Source organism: Kogia breviceps, chromosome 10 (genome assembly GCF_026419965.1).
Source record: "Kogia breviceps isolate mKogBre1 chromosome 10, mKogBre1 haplotype 1, whole genome shotgun sequence".
Classification (NCBI taxonomy): Eukaryota; Metazoa; Chordata; class Mammalia; order Artiodactyla; family Physeteridae; genus Kogia; species Kogia breviceps.
In genome coordinates, this window is record NC_081319.1 from 1577037 (window position 1) to 1595770 (window position 18734).

An 18734-nucleotide genomic window follows, 5' to 3' on the forward strand; every position below is an offset into this window, starting at 1 on the left:
TCCACATTTTAAAATTATCTCTCTCTTTCATTATTAAGAATATATAGTTGAACTTGCATAAGTTAAATGTATATACTTTATGATGCCTCTGTATGTTTTACTCTTAGCTTTCACTATTCATATGCTATAATTGCTTTGTTTTTGAAGAGCTGAATATAACTTTTAACAAGAAGAAAAGTTTATTAACACTGATGCCTTTGAACTGACTTTTATTAGTTCACAATTCAGAGTAATAAGTTTTTTCTTGACCCAAAAGTACTACTTATCTGTCAGTTTTCATTCTGTACTTTTTTTTTTTTTTTTTTTTTTTTTTTTTTGCGGTACGTGGGCCTCTCACCGCTGTGGCCTCCTCTTCCGTTGTGGAGCACAGGCTCTGGAAGCGCAGGCTCAGTGGCCATGGCTCACGGGCCTAGCCACTCCGCGGCACGTGGGATCTTCCCGGACCGGGGCACGAACCCGCACCTCCTGCATCGGCAGGCGGACTCTCAACCACTGTGCCACCAGGGAAGCCCTGTACTTTTTTTTTTTAAATGTATTTATTTTTGGCTGTGTTGGGTCTTCATTGCTGCACGCGGGGTTTCTCTACTCGTGGCGAGCGGGGGGGCTACTCTTCATTGTGGTGTGTGGGCTTCTTATTGCGGTGGCTTCTCTTTGTTGCAGAGCATGGGCTCTAGGCATGCGGGCTTCAGTAGTTGTGGCTTGTGGGCTCAGTAGTTGTGGCTCGCAGGCTCAGTAGTTGTGGCGCACGGGCTTAGTTGCTCTGCGGCATGTGGGATCTTCCCAGACCAAGGCTTGAACCCGTGTCCCCTGCATTGGCAGGCAGGTTCTTAACCACTGCGCCACCAGGGAAGTCCTTCATTCTGTACCCTTAATGAGTGGGTCTTTCCTAAACCTCTAATAATGTAAAATGTTTGTAGCCTAAGAATTCTTCAATCCTAGAACTGTAAGAGGAACGGGAGTACCTGCTAAGAAGTCGTGTATGTCCAGGTCTTGTGTGTGAGGACAAAAAGATTTGTTTCCTGTTACTCAGCAAGAACTCAACCCTTAAATCTACCTGGGTGAATCAGAGTTGTACGTGCAGGTCCTTGAGCTCTCCTTACACTCCCTCCCCTCTCTGGGCCCTCGTAGCAGGGTTTCTCAGACTTTTCCGTCGGTAAGTGATTCTCGACGGCAGCGTGGGGACAGAGAGAGAATGAGAGGTCTGCTATTTTCCTGTCATCTCTCCTCATTGCAGTACCTGCTTCAGGCTCTCGGCCGGTCCCGCTGTCACCCTCACACGTTGAGCAAGTGTCCCTTCTTCCCAGCAGTGGGAGCGGGAACACAAGGCCTGGATGGTGACTGGCCCTCTGCCTGCGGTGACAGAGCTGTCACTGAGCAGCAACAGGTACGGGCCCTCAGGTGCTTGTGGGAAAGGGGGCATGGTTCTCCTGGGACGGATCCTCTGGGTCCCTGACACTTGTTTCCTACTTGCTCTTGGCTGGGTGCCCTTCTTTTCACCTTAGAGCCTCCTGTGCAGGAACCTCGGGTTCTTTAGATGCCTATTTTCTTCCTCTTAAAGGTAGTGCAGGGCTTCCCTGGTGGCGCAGGGGTTAAGAAGCCGCCTGCCAACGCAGGGCACATGGGTTCGAGCCCTGGTCCGGGAAGATCCCACGTGCCGCGGAGCATCTAGGCCTGTGCACCACAACTACTGAGCCTGAGCTCTAGAGCCCGCGAGCCACAACTGCTGAAACCCGCGCGCGCCTGGAGCCCGTGCTCCGCAGCAAGAGAAGCCGCCGCAATGAGAGGCCCGCGCACCGCCATGAAGAGTAGCCCCCCGCTCGCCGCAACTAGAGAAAGCCCGTATGCAGCAACGAAGACCCAATGCAGCCAAAAATAAAATGAATAAATAAATTTTAAAAAATAAAATAGAGGTAGTCCACAATCCTGGCATCAGAGTTAATTCTTAACAGACGTCCAACCCTCTCCGAGTGTGTGTTTTCATGCTTGGAAGTCCTTCCTCTTAACGGTGTTTGAACGCCTGCTTCCCTTCCGATGCGTGTGTCTCACTACGCAGCCCGCGTTTCCTTTCCTTCCTGTCTTGAACTCACGCGGGTTCCCACCACCAACAGCTCTTCCACGTTGGTCAGAATTAGGGTAAAGGTATCAGTTGCCCTCCTCACCTCTTGCAGTCATGAAACTGTCAGCAAGGCAAATAAAGAGGTGCTCAGAAGCGTTGCTGGAGGCTGAAATGAGGCTCCCAGTGCTGTCTGCATAGTGAAGGTCTTACGGTACCACGCAGGGCCACTCTGGCGCCAGGTTTGTGATACGCGTGAGGCATCACTGTCTTCCGCGCACTCCTGCCGTATCACCTCTGCTCCGTATCCCAGTCACCTCTGCCAAGAGGCCCTTCAGTTGGCCTCGCCTCTGTAGTTCACAGATTTCCATGCAGATATAGTTCTTTTTGACTTAAAAGAGGAAGTAGATTAGCATCATAGTAGGTTGTTTCTTTTTCAGAAAAATACCTTTCCATCTCTTTTAACTCTCTCTCCTACTTTGGTAGACAAACAGCTGAGGATGTAAGTGTTGTCTTTAAACTGTCAGCCTCTGTGAACACTGAATGCTTTTGCCACTACTATTTTCTTCTTTATGTCATATCGAAATAGTAAGTTTTACAGTTTCATCTGGGCATTTTCTCTCCCCGCTTTTAGTTCAAAATGTTAAAACAAAAACCCAATGAGCAAGCTGCCCAGCAAACGTGTTCTTCCCATCCTTCGTGGGATTTATTTTGTCCTCGGCCTATTTTCTTAAACCGTGCCTCAGAAAACCAAAGCCCGTTTTTTTGTCCTATTTATATATTCATTGTCTTGGCTTCAGTAGCCCCCACCGGTAGACACCTAATTCTCCCTTCTCCTCTAAAATCCAGAACAATTAAAAATAGTGGTGAAGGGCTTCCCCGGTGGCGCAGCGGTTGAGAGTCCGCCTGCCGATGCAGGGGACGCGGGTTCGAGCTCCGGTCCGGGAAGATCCCACGTGCCGCGGAGTGGCCAGGCCCGTGAGCCGTGGCCGCTGAGCCTGCGCGTCCGGAGCCTGTGCTCCGCAACGGGAGACGCCACAGCGGTGAGAGGCCCGCGTACTGCAAAAAAAAAAAAAAAAAAAGTAAAAAAAAAAAATAGTGGTGAAGATATCACCTGTGCTGCTAGGGACTTTGGTTTCCCACCTAGAATTACGTAGAAGACCGCTATCGTGAGGTTCGATAAACGTCTGCATTCAGTTTGTGACAAGGCAGACATGCCTGCGGGGAAAACGCACCATCTTCCAACTTCCCTGTCCAGCCTGAAGGAAAACGGTGTCTCTGGGAAAGAACGTGAGAGTTGGCCTAGAACCATGGGGAAGACGTCCGCAATATGATTAACTGTCACGTGTTTGATGCAAAATTTGTTTCCAAGCAACAAATTTTTTTTCTTATTTTCCATATTTTTTCTGGTTTTTGTTTTTTGTTTTTAGTTTTGAATTCCAATTATACTTCCTGGATTTTCTAGGACAGAACTCATTTCACATATTTTATCCCACTGTCCCCGCGGGTACTTTTGTTCTCCTTAGACTGTCCCGATCATGATTCGAGAAAACAGACTTGCCGTTGTCAAGAGGCAAGACGGAAAGTGGGCACAGACTCATCCGCTTGGCGACCATGTAATGCTACACGCGCACGCACACACGCACACGCGCACGCGCACATGCAGAGAATTGCTTAATGTGTTGGACTCTAGGAGGTGTTGAGAGACCGTATCACCTAGAGTCCCTGCTCATCTCCCAAGGCTCTTCTCAGACCAACATAATTATTCATGGTAGAAATTACTGAAATTACCATACTAGTCGATTAAAATAGCTGTGAAATGCCCAGCAGACACCCACAGGTGGGTTTTTGTACACTCGCGCGCTCTTGACTCTGTTCTAAGCCAGTCGGAACCACAAGAACAACCCTTAAAATTCTATATATCCTGCATCATCCCATTAGAAATCTGAATTTAAATATGTCCAGATTTTCTGCTCTAAACAGATTTCTGTAATGTAGTATTAAAACGAAACTTCTAGTCAATAGAATAAGACATTTTTTATGTTTATTTTTACATATTCTCTTTTAGCCGATGATTTGCTGCAAGACTTTCCTATTTTTAATTTTCTTTCCCAGAATTAGGAAATGAAGGCTAATCCCTGGATAATGTATACTTTTTCAATATATTGTTTTTTTCTGAAATTCTCTAGGTAGGTGTCGTTGACTGTTTCTGTGTACATTATATTTTGTTCAGCCTTTCTTTCCCCCAGAAAACACAAACCCATATCACGATCTTATCTTCATGTTCTTTTCTCCTCCAATTAGAAGAACCAAATCATACTGTTTTTCGTTGGAAAAGAAACAAGTGTGTTTTTGTGGCAAGTTGTTTTTATATTAAATCTAATTCTGGGTTCTCTCTCTGTTAATGTACAGGTATCATGATAGAGGAAACCGGTTCTGGGAAAAGTTATGCACAACAGAATTTCGAGAGCTCTACGCCCTGGGCACCGTCCATAACGACCTCTATGTTATAGGAGGGCAGATGAAACTGAAAAACCAGTATCTGATTACCAACTGCGTCGATAAGTACTCGGTAGAACGGGACACCTGGAAAAGGGTGTCCCCCCTTCCACTGCCGTTGGCGTGTCATGCTGTGGTAACGGTGAATAATAAACTTTACGTGATTGGAGGCCGGACCCCTCAGGTTAGGAGAGTTCCTGTGTACCTAACTGGCACGGCTGGGCTGGGTCTGGCTGCCCTGCTGAAAACCGCTGTGGTTGTTGAATACTGAAAGAGTGTGGCTCACGTGTGGGCAAAAGGCCTCTTAGGTCACAGAGGATTAAAGGGAAGATTCTAAAGGGTCACGGCAGCTTTAGGAGAATGGATTTTAAAGTGTGTCTCTCACAGGCATGAGTTCACTCAGTATGTGTGCTGTGTGCTTCCTAACCCTTCCCAGCCTTGCTGACTGTGCTGAGCGGTTATCTGCAGGGAGCATCTAAGTGGCGGGCAAAGCAGCTGGGTCCTCACCCCAGTTCTCTCCGCTCTGTGGCTCAGATGCCCTGTGAGGCAAGTAATTCTTAGGTCTTTTTCATGTTAAAGCCCTTACTCTAAGTGGGAAACCAGAATGCTCACCCTGCGATGGCACAGCCGTTCCCACAAAAGTAAACTGTGCAGTTTCAACCTCTTCACATCTCTGCTGGGCATCAGCAGGTAGAGAAACCAGAGACCATCTGGAAGCCCAGCAAAGGGCCGCAAGACAGGATGGAGAACTCAGTAGAGTGGGACCACAGTGGCCCTTTCTCTTCTCTCTGGTGTCCCTCCGAGCGCCGTGGGGCTCTCACAGAAGTTTCACTCCAGCTGCCTTCTGCCCTGGCCAACCAGTCTTTTTAATAGAGATTAATCTTACCAGCTCATTTTCTGTCCCCACGACATAAACTAATTTTATTTTAGCCTATGTGATTTCTTCTTTCGCCAGATTCGCTTCATGATAAAACTGGTGCTTTTTAAATCATTTCATAAGCTTAAATTTTGACTTTTATATCATACTTGTTTTAAGAACAAACTTCACATTTAATACGTTTTAGAATTCATGCTATGTATCAAAAAGTAGCTTAGATTTAATCACAGTTAGTAGCTGAAACCTGACAAATTATTTGTAATGAAGCTTTTTCAGAACTGTTCGTTTACAGAGTTAATTTTGCATGAATATGCTCCAAAGAAAAGATTTTCTTTGCTTTTTTCCACTAAAGCAAATATTAAATACTTAAATTAGAAGGAAAATTAAAACAATAAAGTCAGTATTTCCTAATTTATAATGTCTTCAAACACGTCAGTATTTACTGCATAACGAAAGCTTTTGCTAGTCTGTACCGAATACAATACATTAAATTGCAAGAAAGCACGGGGTAGTGATTGCACTACAGTGATTATAACCCTGAGCTAAAACTAACTGCATACAACTTTCATAAGTATGGAAATTGTTTCTCTGTTGAACACCTGCATCCGAAACAAAAAGCAAAAGACACTTAAGCATCTTTAGCTTGAAGTCACAGAAGTTCCTAACACGTTGTAGACAAAAAAAATATTACTTCACCTGAAGTTTAGGAGCAGGAAAAGCCACATACATCTGTGCGTATTCAACTTCTACTTTCTCTAATCATTAAAAAAACATATATATGTACATAAAATAAATACATAAAAATAACTGCAAATAATTTCTATTAATCCATGTATCTTTAAAATTAAATTCAGACTACTCCTATATTATGGTATAAAAATACTCTCATTACTAAAACACTCAAATGTTTTTGTAATTTTGTTCCATTTGGATTAGAAAAATATCACAAAGAAAAATGCTTTATAAATTCTTAAAATTAGTTTCTCACAAATATTATTCAATCCGCCACTATAAAGTTTGGTAAAATAAAATTATACTTTAAATACGATTCAAAAAAGCTTGGTTTCATTTCTAAGGCTTTGCGGTGCTTCGTTTTTAAAGAAAAATGCTGTGTGTATTGTCTCCCTGCTCAGATCACCCAACATCTTAGCCCCATTATCGCAGGGTATAAATTCCTCCGATGCTGACAGCGCACTTATAACCCCAGGTCATGGGATCTGGTGTGCTTGTGAGTACGAGTCACTCCAGTTAACCTCCATTTACCTCCTTGGCCGTCTGCTTTGATTAATTGCATTCAGGTGCTCACGAAGCTCTCTAAGTGGTATGTTATTATACTGGCTGTCCTAATTTCATACAGATGGATCTTCCTGACGAAGAACCTGATCGATTAAGCAACAAGCTGTGGAAGTACGACCCCAGCCGAGATCAGTGGACAGAGCAGGCACCCATGAAGTACTCAAAGTACCGATTCAGCACAGCTGTGGTCGACAGTGAGCTTTATGTTCTGGGTAAGAAGGAGCTGAAAGAGTGTGAGTGTAACTCCTTTTCTTTTTCTCAGCAGTTGGCCTCAGTGAAAATGAAAGAGTCTCCCTTCCTGTTGCATTTCCGTTCAACTGTGTACACAACTAGCCCCCAATTCTCTTTTGTTTCTTAATTTCTGGAGCACTGTCAGATAAGACTCAATGAAAGTCCAGTGACTTGTTGAAAGCAAAGTTATTTTTATCAAAGTTTTAAGTCGCTTGGAATGCAAGAACGGTAGTGATACATCCTCATAGACCCACCAAGTAAAATACGGTGAAAAGGCAGTAAGCCTTTGGCTGCCTTCGGCCGATGAAACGTGGGCTTTTGCAAGCAACTGACTCTCTGTACTAATAGAAGAGAAAAAGGCAGCAGACGTAAGATGATGCCACAGATTACAGCAGTCCTCTTTGTGTTGCCTCGCCCACCAAACTTCTGCAGAGGTTATTAAGTAATTTTTTTTACCCGAATGCATTTTTTTCTTCTCTCTGGCATGAATATGTGTGGTCCTGCACCCCCCACTAGGCACTGGGGAAAGACTGGTGCGTTCCCACGGATGGGGGCTAAAGGGACTCTGAACATCCTCCGTGTCTCCCCATCCTTCCCACTCCGTGTATGAGGTCCTTTGCTCGTCTAACCCCCTTCCCGCTCCCTGACGTCACCCTCTGTCACCTCTCTTCCCGCCCCTCCATCACCTTCCCATGGGTCTGGGAAGAAAGAGGCTGAGGCAGGAGGCTGGGAGGACGGGTAAAATGATGGCGATGCCAGCTCTTTATTTCGTCCCCTCTGCACTGATGCCTAACTCGCAAAAACAACGCGGGGCAGATGATGGGTAACAAAGCGACGGCCGGAACAAGAAATACGGGCCGAAAGCAAGCCGAGCGCTTGAGCAGCTTTCTTTTTTTTTTAAACTAAAGAGAAGCCCTTATCTCTTGGCTGCCTGCACAGCATGAAGCAAAATAATTAATGCACTCAAACATTAATAGTTCTATGATTTTAAGAACAAGAACATTATGCAACATAATCTATGACTGCCTCAGTTATGAGACTCACTTGTGATTATGGTTGAGTTTTTCCTCTCGGTATATATTTGTTACTTTTGCTATAACCTAAGGCAGGGTCACAGGCCCAGTAGAGATAACATCTAAACTAGGATCGATTACGTCGGATGGAGGTATAACTCAGGGGTGAGGGGCTGATCCACTTATTATATTAAAGTTGGAGGCAGTCAGAAGTGGGAACAAATGGTGTGTCAACTGAAGCAAAATGAGATTCCCCCCACTGTGGAGCCACAGCTAAGGCTCCATGTGGGATACAACCGAGAGGGTCAGCTTTTTGTAAATTGCCTGGAAAGGACACCCAAGACAGCCTTTGGAGCTCACGCTTCACGGCATGCACAAACGTCCACTGATTGGACGGAAGGAAGTCGATTTTAAAGGACCTGTAAGATGTGGGTAAGAGAAATCGAGGAAAGAGTGTGCTCCAAGAAAGGAGGCGCTGGGGAAGGGTGGAGAGTACGGTAGAAAGAAAGGCAGAAGCAGAGGTTTGGAGGTGAGAAGGAGATGCTAGGAGTACGGGGTGCGAGGAGGACGAGTGGATGAGGCCACAAGAGCAGGGACAGGCGGGGCTGAGAGCTGGACACGTGCATGGGAGCAGATTACAGAGGCCGGTGGATGAAGAATTAGGAGAACAAGAGGGAGCGGGGAGAAAGTGCACAGAGACACGGTGAGACAATGTCTGAGGAAGGCTGCCGAGGTGAGGATATAAAGAACGCCTCGAAGGTGAGAAGAAAACGCTCGTGGGGAGATCAATGAGAAAGTCTTCTGCAGCAGCATCACATTTCGTTTCTGGATATTCAGGGCTGGGGACCAGACTGACAGTCTCTCAAATAATTTTACCGTCTTGGGAGATTCAACCCAAAAGGTTCCACTTTCCCAACGTTTGCTACTTAACTCCCAAATATATGGATAAGCTTTTAAATGGAATGAATTTCAGTTGCTTAGGTATTTTTGTGGTACACTTAGTTCAGATTTAATTGTTCATTGCAAATAAATGTTCATTGCCCTAAAACCTTCTCGATGACTCACACGGGTACCATGCACTCATGTGTTAAGTGTCTTAGCAAAAGCCCTGCCTGCTTTTGGGAATCTATATGTGTCCCACATATAGATTGGCATATGTGTCCCAACATATAGTTGGCAGTGATCGGAGTCACTGCCAACTAGTAGAGCAATGAGCCCTCTCCCTAATACCTGTGTTGGATTTAATTCCTTATGATCTGCTAGATAGTCTACAGGCTACCCCCAAAGAGCAGCCACTGAAATCTCCTTCTCCATGGAGGGAGTGTGATCAAGGCGGGAAGGCGCCAGATCCTGACTCCATCATTTACTACCTCGCGGGTCCCTAGTCTAGTAAATCTTTTTTTTTTTTTTTTTTTTTTTGCGGTACGCGGGCCTCTCCCGTTGCGGAGCACAGGCTCCAGACGCGCAGGCTCAGCGGCCACGGCTCACGGGCCCAGCCGCTCCGCGGCATGTGGGATCTTCCTGGACTGGGGCACGAACCCGCGTCCCCTGCATCAGCAGGCGGACTCTCAACCACTGCGCCACCAGGGAAGCCCCGAGTAAATCTTTTTTTCCAGGGGGAGGGAAATATCAAAATCTGAATGCCTGCCGCTTACAGATATGATTAAATCAAATAATGTATGTAAAATCCCTACAATATAAGTATTCAGATGTTATAACTAAAGTTCTTTGAGCCCTTCGTGTTATAGACACTTTGCTTAATTCTTTTCATAAAAAAAATTGCATTTAATGGTCATAAAAAACTGACAAAGTATTAACTCTCTCTGTATGGCCGACTAGATATCTAGACTGATACTCCCACTGAAAATACCAAAAAATGGGAGGTGAAACGTGTTTAAAATCCCCTGAACTAAGAACTGTTATGGCAGTAAACATTCAGTGGGCCAGAATCTAAGTGAAAGCAGGAGACTTCTAGCTATGGAGAAGTGAAAAGGGAGACATCCCCTCCCCAAAAAGCAGCTATAAAGACAGATAAATTTGTCAAAAACAGCAATTTCAGAGCTCTGGAAATCAACCAAAGATAAACATCAATTTGAGAAGAGCTTAATTTCTGGAAACTGCTGAACTTGAAGTCAGTCTTCAGGCTGCCTGTGACATCCTGGCCTGAGACTGCCCGGACTTGCAGCCCGGAGCATTCTGCCTGGTAGCTCTACTGGAGTGGGGCCAGCTGTGAATTCTAGCAGCTTTGCCTGCCCATGGGGGCTGGTATGTTTGGGAGCGGAGGGGGGAAAAGCCACACGCAGAGTGGCAAATGGAGAAAGCCTGCAGCTCTCCTAAGCTTGAGCTTTTAGTCCTGGCTGGGACAGCAGCAGATAAGAAAACTAGCCAGAAATGTAACAGAGATCTTTTAGGGAAATCCTAGAATAAGAGCAGACTTGAGAAGACTGAAGAAAGGATCTGTGAGCTTGAAATAGATCAACAGAAATTATATAATCTGAAGAAGAGAGGCGAAAAAAATTGAAGAAAAATTAGCAGAGCCTCAGAGAATATGAAATAACATGAAACCTACCAATATAGGTATAATGGGGAACCTGAAAGCAGAGACGGAAAGGGGCAGGAAATCTCTTTTCAAATGAATATTTGTCAAAAACTTCTTGGGGGCTTCCCTGGTGGCGCAGTGGTTGAGAATCCGCCTGCCGATGCAGGAGACACGGGTTCGTGCCCTGGTCCGGGAAGATCCCACATGCCGCGGAGCAACTAAGCCCGTGAGCCATGGCCGCTGAGCCTGTGCGTCCGGAGCCTGTGCTCCGCAACGGGAGAGGCCACAACAGTGAGAGGCCCGCGTACCGCAAAAAAAAAAAAATAAATAAATAAATAAAAAATAAAAAAACTTCTTGGGCTTCCCTGGTGGCGCAGTGGTTGAGAGTCCGCCTGCCGGTGCAGGGGACGCGGGTTTGTGCCCCGGTCCGGGAGGATCCCACGTGCCGCGGAGCGGCTGGGCCCGTGAGCCGTGGCCGCTGAGCCTGCGCGTCCGGAGCCTGTGCTCCGCAACGGGAGAGGCCACAACAGTGAGAGGCCCGCGTACCGCAAAAAAAAAAAAAAGAAAAAAAATAATTTCTCAAACTTGATGGAAAAACATTAATCTACAGTTCCAAGAAGCTCATCAAATCCCAAGTAAGATAACTTCACAGAGATCCTCACCATAACACATCATAGACAAACTACTGAAAGACAGAAAATCCTTTTTTTAAAAATTAATTAATGAATTTATGTTTGTCTGCATTGGGTCTTTGTTACTGCGCACAGGCCTTCTCTAGTTGTGGCGAATGGGGGCTACTCTTTGTTGTGGTGTGCAGGCTTCTCATTGTGGTGGCTTCTCTTGTTGTGGAGCATGGACTCTAGGCGCACAGGCTTCAGTAGTTGTGACTCGCAGGCTCAGTAGTTGTGGTGCACGGGCTCAGTTGCTGCACGGCATGTGGGATCTTCTTGGAGCAGGGATCAAACCCGTGTGCCCTGCATTGGCAGGCAGATTCTTAACCATTGTGCAACCAGGGAAGTCCCCAGAAAATTCTTAAAAGCAGCAAGAAAAGAATGACGTCACATAGAAGGGAACAACAATACGCTCAGCCGGTGACTTATCAGCAATAGTGGAGCCAAGAAGGCAGTAGAGGGCTTCCTTGGTTGCACAGTGGTTAAGAAACCGCCTGCCAATGCAGAGCACACGGGTTCGATCCCTGGTCCGGGAGGATCCCACATCCTGCGGAGCAACTACGCCTGTGTGCCACAACTACTGAACCTGCGCTCCAGAGCCTGTGCTCTGCAACAAGAGAAGCCACCGCAATGAGAAGACCGTGCACCACAACGAAGAGTAGCCCCCTCTTGCCACAACTAGAGAAAGCCTGTGCACAGCAACAAAGACCCAACGCAGCCAAAAATAAATTAATTAGTTAATTTTTTAAAAAACAAACAATTAGCAACCGAGTCTAACAACATAAAAAATGATTATGTCATCAAAAATTCTTAATAAAAAATGAAAGAACTGAATCCAGCAACATATAATATTATTATATATAATACCATGACCAAGTGGAATTTATCCCAGGAGTGCAGGAATACAAGGTGGCTTTAATATTAAAACCTCAATTAATATAGTAAGGCATATTAATATAGAACAAAAACCAAATGATCATCTAATAGATGTAGAAAAAGCATTTGACTTGAAATTATTTACAAAACAGAAACATCACAGACTTAGAGAACAAACTCACGGTTACCGGGGGGAAGGGGGAGGGGGAGGGATAGTTAGGGAGTTTGGGATTGACGTGTACACCCTGCTATATTTAAAATGGATAACCAAGAAGGACCTACTGTATAGCACAGGGAACTCTGCTCAACATTATGTAACAACCTAAATGGAAAAAGAATTTGAAAAAGAATAGATACCGTACATGTATAACTGAATCACTCTGCTGTACACCTGAAACTAACACAGCATTGTTAATCAACTGTACTCCAATATAAAATAAAAATTTTAAAAAAGAAAAAGCATTTAACAAAATCCAACCCCCCATCATAATAAAAATTCTCAACAAATTAGGACTAGAAGGGAATTTCCTCAACTTATTAAAAGGTATTATGAAAAGACTACAGCTATGGTACATAGTGGTGAAAGACAGTTCTTATCTCTAAGATCGGGAACAACTGACAATTGCCTGTTCTTGCTACTTATATTTACATTGAAACAGAGGTTTTAGCCAGTGCAATAAGGCAGTAAAAAGAAATTAAGCCATACAGATTGGAAAAGAAGAGTTTAATAGTCTTTATTCACAGATCATATAATCCTACATGTAGAAATTCTAAGAAAGCTACAAGAAAAGAAAGAGAGAAAGAGGGAGAGGGAGAGAAAGGAAGGAAGTGAAAGAAAGAAAGCAAAAAAGAAAGAATACTAGAACTAATCATTAATTTTAGCCAAAGTCACAGGATACAAAATCAGTGTACAAAATTAATTGTGGGATTTCCCTGGTGGCACAGTGCTTAAGATTCCATATTCCCAATGTAGGGGTCCCGGGTTTGATCCCTGGCCAGGGAAGCACATCCCACATGCATGCCACAACTAAGAGTTCACATGCCACAACTGAGGAGCGCATGTGCAGCAACTAAGGAGCCCACATGCCACAACTAAGGAGGAGGCAAGCTACAACTAAGGAGCCCACGAGCCACAACTAAGACCTGCTGCAACCAAATAAATAAATAAATATTTTTAAAAATTTATTTGTATTCATATGTGCTAGCAATGAACATTCCAAAAATGAAACTGGAAAAACAATACTTCCCAATAACATCGAAATAAATAAGATATGTATGAATGAATTCAACCCAAAAAGTGTGAGAATCATACACAGAAAACTATAAAACACTCCCAAGAGAGTTAAAAAGAGCTACATAGGGGACTTCCCTGGTGGTCTAGTAGTCAAGAATCCAGGGCTTCCCTGGTGGCGCAGTGGCTGAGAGCCCGCCTGCCGATGCAGGGGACACGGGTTTGTGCCCCGGTCCGGGAAGATCCCACATGCCGCGGAGCAACTAAGCCCGTGAGCCATGGCCGCTGAGCCTGCGCATCCGGAGCCTGTGCTCCGCAATGGGAGAGCCCACAACAGTGAGAGGCCCGCGTACCGCAAAAAAAAAAAAAAGAATCCAATGGTTAAGAATCCAATGCAAAGGATGTGGTTTCTATCCCTGTTTGGGGAACTAAGATCCCATACGCCACGGGGCAACTAAGCCTGCACACGCCGCAACTACTGAGCCTGTGTGCTGTGGTGCCCACGCACCTCAACCAGAGAAGCCCGCATGCTGCAACAAGGTCCCGTGTGCCAGAACTAAGATGCAATGAAGCCAAATACATAAACAAAGTAATCAATTTTTAAAAGTGGTTCCTTCTGCATTTGTTTGAAAAAAATAAAAATAAATTAAAAAGAGCTAAATATATAGAGACATATTCCTTGTGTATGGATTTGAAGACTCAGTGTTGTTAAGATAGCAATATTCCCCCAATTGATCTATAGATTCATTGTTTTTTAAAGTTGACAAGCTGGTCTTAAAATTATGTATAAATGCAAAGAACCTGGAATAGCCAAAACAATTGTGAAAAAGAAGGAAGTTTGAGGACTTATTTAACCCATTTTTAAAACATAGAGTTACAGTAATCGAGCTATAGTGTATAAAACCAACGGCAGACATATATGTCAATGGAACAGAAATAAGAGTTCAGTAATACATTTTTACATTTTTACTCAGTTGATTTTTGACAAAGGTGTCAGGGCAATTTCAGTGGGGAAAGATGAACTTTCCATCAAATGTGTTCAGCCCATTACCTCACACCACAGCAAAAAAAAAAAAAAAGGAACAGTACTGTATCGTGCACTTAAAATTTCATTAAGACGGTAAATCTCATGTTAAGGTTTTTTACCACAATGAAATAAAATTTAAAAAAATTAAAATTACATAGCATGCTGTTAAGGTAAGAAAGATGTAAAGGGGTGGGGGAAACACACATATTGAGGAGAGAAAATATGGTGTAGAAATTCAAAATTATACATTGAAGGAAGTAGGAAGAAGGAGGTAGCAAGAGCCCTGGGCTCGAGGGGAGAAGAAGCATCGAGAGACTCATGAGTGAAAACAGTTATTAGGAGCTGAGTGCAAACGAGGAGAGGTCTTCTCAGAATTGAAGGGAGAAAAAATTCAGTGGAAAGTAAGTCTTTTTAAATAACACGTAAAATTCAATTGAGTAACATGGGTGTCAGATAGACTAATACTTTCCATCAGAGAGATACTGTGTTTCCTTTTTCTTTTTTTTTCTTTTTTTTTTTTTGCGGTACGCGGGCCTCTCACTGCTGTGGCCTCTCCCGTCGCGGAGCACAGGCTCCGGACGCGCAGGCTCAGCGGCCACGGCTCACGGGCCCAGCCGCTCCGCGGCACGTGGGATCCTCCCGGACCGGGGCACGAACCCGCGTCCCCTGCATCGGCAGGCAGACTCTCAACCATTGCACCACCGGGGAAGCCCTTGATACTATGTTTTCTTATCATACTGCAGTTTGATTCAACGAATACATGTTGGGGCATAAGATGTGTCAGACCCTGGGCTGAGTGTTGAGGACCCAGGGATGGGAGACACACGCTGAGCCCAGAAGGAGTGATGGCCTAGGACAAGGTACCGACAGATAACCGTGCATACACAGGGCTAAGTGCACACCTATGTGGACATATGGTAACGCCTACGAGGATGGAAACTAACTCACGCCACAGGTGGGAATTAGTCAAATGAAGAAAAAGGAGAATGATACACTTGGCACCAGGAACAGGATGAGTCCGAATGTGGTAGAGAAAGATTACGTGGAGTTACTTTAATGCTCTAGTATCTCACTTCCGCAGTGAGTATTAATTTGGTCTGTTTCGCAACTAAACGCCGACTACCGGTTGCTGTTGAAGGGTAAGACCACTGCTCGGTATCTGAAATCCAAAGCGCTGACGTTATTGCTCACCCACGTGCAGGGGGGTCAGCTGGTCAGAGACCTTCTCACTGGGCAAAGCAGACGGCTAATCATAAGACTGTGGGCGGGAGGTTGTTCTGGATTCGTGTTGTCACAAAGGGGGGAGTGGGGTGTCGTCGACCTTAGACGTGTGGTTTGTGTCTGCTGCAGAGGCAGGGGCGTCAGAGAGGAGTCAGCTTCCGACCGGCTGCCTTTCGGGGCAAGGCTCCACCTGGGCGGCTGCTCCCGGGGCAAGTTCACCGAAGCAGGCTGCCACCGGCCGATGAATCCGGTTGAAAACCAGCTCTGAGGCTGGCTGGTTACAACGCCTGTAGGAAAAATAGTTTTTTCTTAGGGGTGCAGACCTTCTATATATTCTCACTCTCCCCTTTGGTCTTCTATCAGCCAAAGCGAAAGGAGACACCATGAGAGTGATCCAGAGGTCCTCCACTGTGCTTGATTCTCCTCGAAGACAAGAATTCATCTGTGGGTGTGATTTTCAGTTCGCGGGTCCGTCCGCATTAAGTCCATTCTGTCTTTGTCTCTAAGTCATTTGTTGGAACACTTGTTAGGACAGTGGCTCTACAGTACAGATTTCAGACTCTGGATAAACAAATCAAGCTGTGCAACATACAAGCGTAACAGATGATTACACAGAGGAGGTGGAGGACACTGTAAAGGCAGCATCTGGATTTTTCCAGGTCCGACCATGAAAACACACCCCAACAACTGCCTGAGTCTTCCTTGATAGTCTTCTCTGATAATCCACTTTTCTTTTTGCATGGATAGAAATTGTTGTACCTCATCTGTGGCGTTGATCCAGGTACAAAATGAAGTGTCAGCAATGGCACAGACTCCCCTTGGTCAGCAACCGAAAAATCCAAGGCTTTGCTGATTTCCATAACTATCTGAGCAAAGGGTTTTTAACCAGCTGGTTTGCTATTTTCTACATCAGCCAAAGTGGGGGGCAAATTGTTGAGGACCCCCTGAGTTGAAGAGCAGCCATGCACGGGATGGTTAGCCTCGGGATTCTACTGCACCAGTGCTCGTCCTGTCCTTTCAGGCGCTGTTAGAGGACGTAAACCTCTGAGGGTATTGGGACACGGACACTGAGACACACTGTCTAACTAATAGGCTGATAGGACAACTGGTCCCGGTCCCGGACTGGTACCCGGAGCCTGGCTCACACGTGGGAAGAGAGAAGCAGGGGCTGCATCAGAGATGTGATCAGCCTCACTGGAGCCATAGGTAGACTGTCTTTAGGGCTCGCGGTAAACTGTCACTATTACATCCCAAGAAAACGGTTATCCCTTTGTGTCAGTGCAAGGACATCTTTTTTCATTTTCGTATTGTATCTATCATTATTGGTAACATTCATGTAGCCTATCTCTATATCATATTCCCAATTAGCTGCACAAGCAACAGCTTGGGAGAGCCAAGTAATAGAGTTACGACGGGCATCACCCCTCAGTAAGACAGTAGAGAGAAAAATATCATCAGAGACATAAAGAATAAAAATACACACAAAAAACTGTGACAGTGGTTTCAGCAGAATCTTGTTCTGATGGTCTCAGGCAGAAGTGTCTGCTTTGGGCAGTGCTCTCTTTAGCTCAAGGATTTTCCGTGGACCAAATGCTTCTGGAGGTTATATGGAGAACCTCAGTGTAAGATCACTTTAATGGGTGTGTGTCCAGTTCCGTCTACTTTCTAAAACTCTTTGAAAATGTGCATCCCACGTTAGATCTAAATCGGCAATTTTCCATTCCGACTTATTTTTTCTGAGACTCCTTTTTCAGGTTTCAGTCCATTTACAAAAGGAGAGGACAAGGTTTGCTCTACCTTAGCTACTGAGTGTACCCAAGAAAACTGTTAGAAAGTTTCCTAAAGTCTGTTTTTTTAAAGTCTCCTGTTGTTTCACCTTTATGGGTGTTTACATTTTGAATCTGTCTGTTCTCTTACTTATTCAGCACTACTCAGATGACTCCATAGACGAGGCCCCTGTCTACAAAAGTTTATCATTTTACTTAAGGGGTAAAACATACCTTTCAGTGAGCACATAATCCACCCTGACAGTCTGTGTTCTGAGTAGGGCAGCAACTGTTCCCCTGGCATTAGAAATTAAGAAAGTCTGCACAGTTACATTTTCCAAGTAATTGATGCCAACACCTTTAAGTGTCAAATTTTGGTAACATTTTTAACTAGCAAAAAATATTTTAAGTTATCACACTCTCCTCTGCCTCACGAGAAATGGCTTTGGAGGAAAGTAGTAATTGTTGAAGAACTACTAAATGGTACGTGCTGCCCACGTACGGTCTCAGTTCTCACAATAGCCTACAAAGGAAGGCCTTTGTTTATTTTTATCACACAAATAGTGTGATGAAGCGAGGACGCAAACCCAACTCTGTCCCGTTTCAAAGTTAAAATAACTTTTAAAAATAACTCATTCATTACCAACATCAGAAATCATGCTCCAATGAACGTGAGTGCCACACCCTGGCTGTTGATTACGTAGGACTGCTTGTGCCCTCAGCTGGAAGGCCCCCGACTGCTGCATTTTGATGGCTCTTCCTTTCCTCAGTTACGGCCTCTTCACTTCTCACTGCTGTCATCGTACTGTCCGTGCAAGACTGTGCAAACTGTACCTACAGATTTGCACGTGCAGACAGTTGTGCGGGCATACAGACTGGACATACAATTAGGCCAGAAGGCCACGGATCTTTAACAGTGACTCCAGTTTTTACAGAATAAAATTCAAGATCTCTGTCACAGCACTGCTATTGGCTTTGTTCAGGCTTTTTGCACCCATGTTCTCAGCACTGGCGTGCAGTGGCTTCTGGTAAATGAGGGGTGACTGTAACAGGAGCACCTGAGTCCCAGGGGCCTGAAAGCCCTCGAATCTAACTACTAGGGGGGTAGATATAGGCATGAGGTGTAATCTAGCTCAGTTAATAAATGGCCCTTGCCTTTACCTTATTATATTTTGATAAATCTTCTGGGGACTTCCCTGGTGGCACAGTGATTAAGAATCCGCCTGCTGGGCTTCCCTGGTGGCACAGTGGTTGAGAATCCGCCTGCCGATGCAGGGGACGCGGGTTCGTGCCCCGGTCCGGGAAGATCCCACGTGCCGCGGAGCGGCTGGGCCCGTGAGCCGTGGCCGCTGAGCCTGCGCGTCCGGAGCCTATGCTCCGCAACGGGAGAGGCCGCAACAGTGAGAGGCCCCCTTACCGCAAAAAAAAAAAAAA

The 18734-nt window shown here is 45.1% G+C and overlaps 1 protein-coding gene across 6 annotated transcripts in view; it reads left to right on the forward strand.

Moving 5' to 3' along the window:
* KBTBD12 (kelch repeat and BTB domain containing 12) overlaps positions 1-18734 on the forward strand; it is a 58715-nt gene that overhangs the window by 9638 nt on the left and 30343 nt on the right. For all 6 annotated transcript variants that reach the window (XM_059077941.2, XM_067043316.1, XM_067043317.1 and 3 more), the window contains exons 3-4: positions 4466-4736; positions 6787-6937. In XM_059077941.2, the coding sequence (XP_058933924.1) occupies positions 4466-4736; positions 6787-6937 (422 nt within the window). The remainder of the gene's footprint in view (positions 1-4465; positions 4737-6786; positions 6938-18734) is intronic.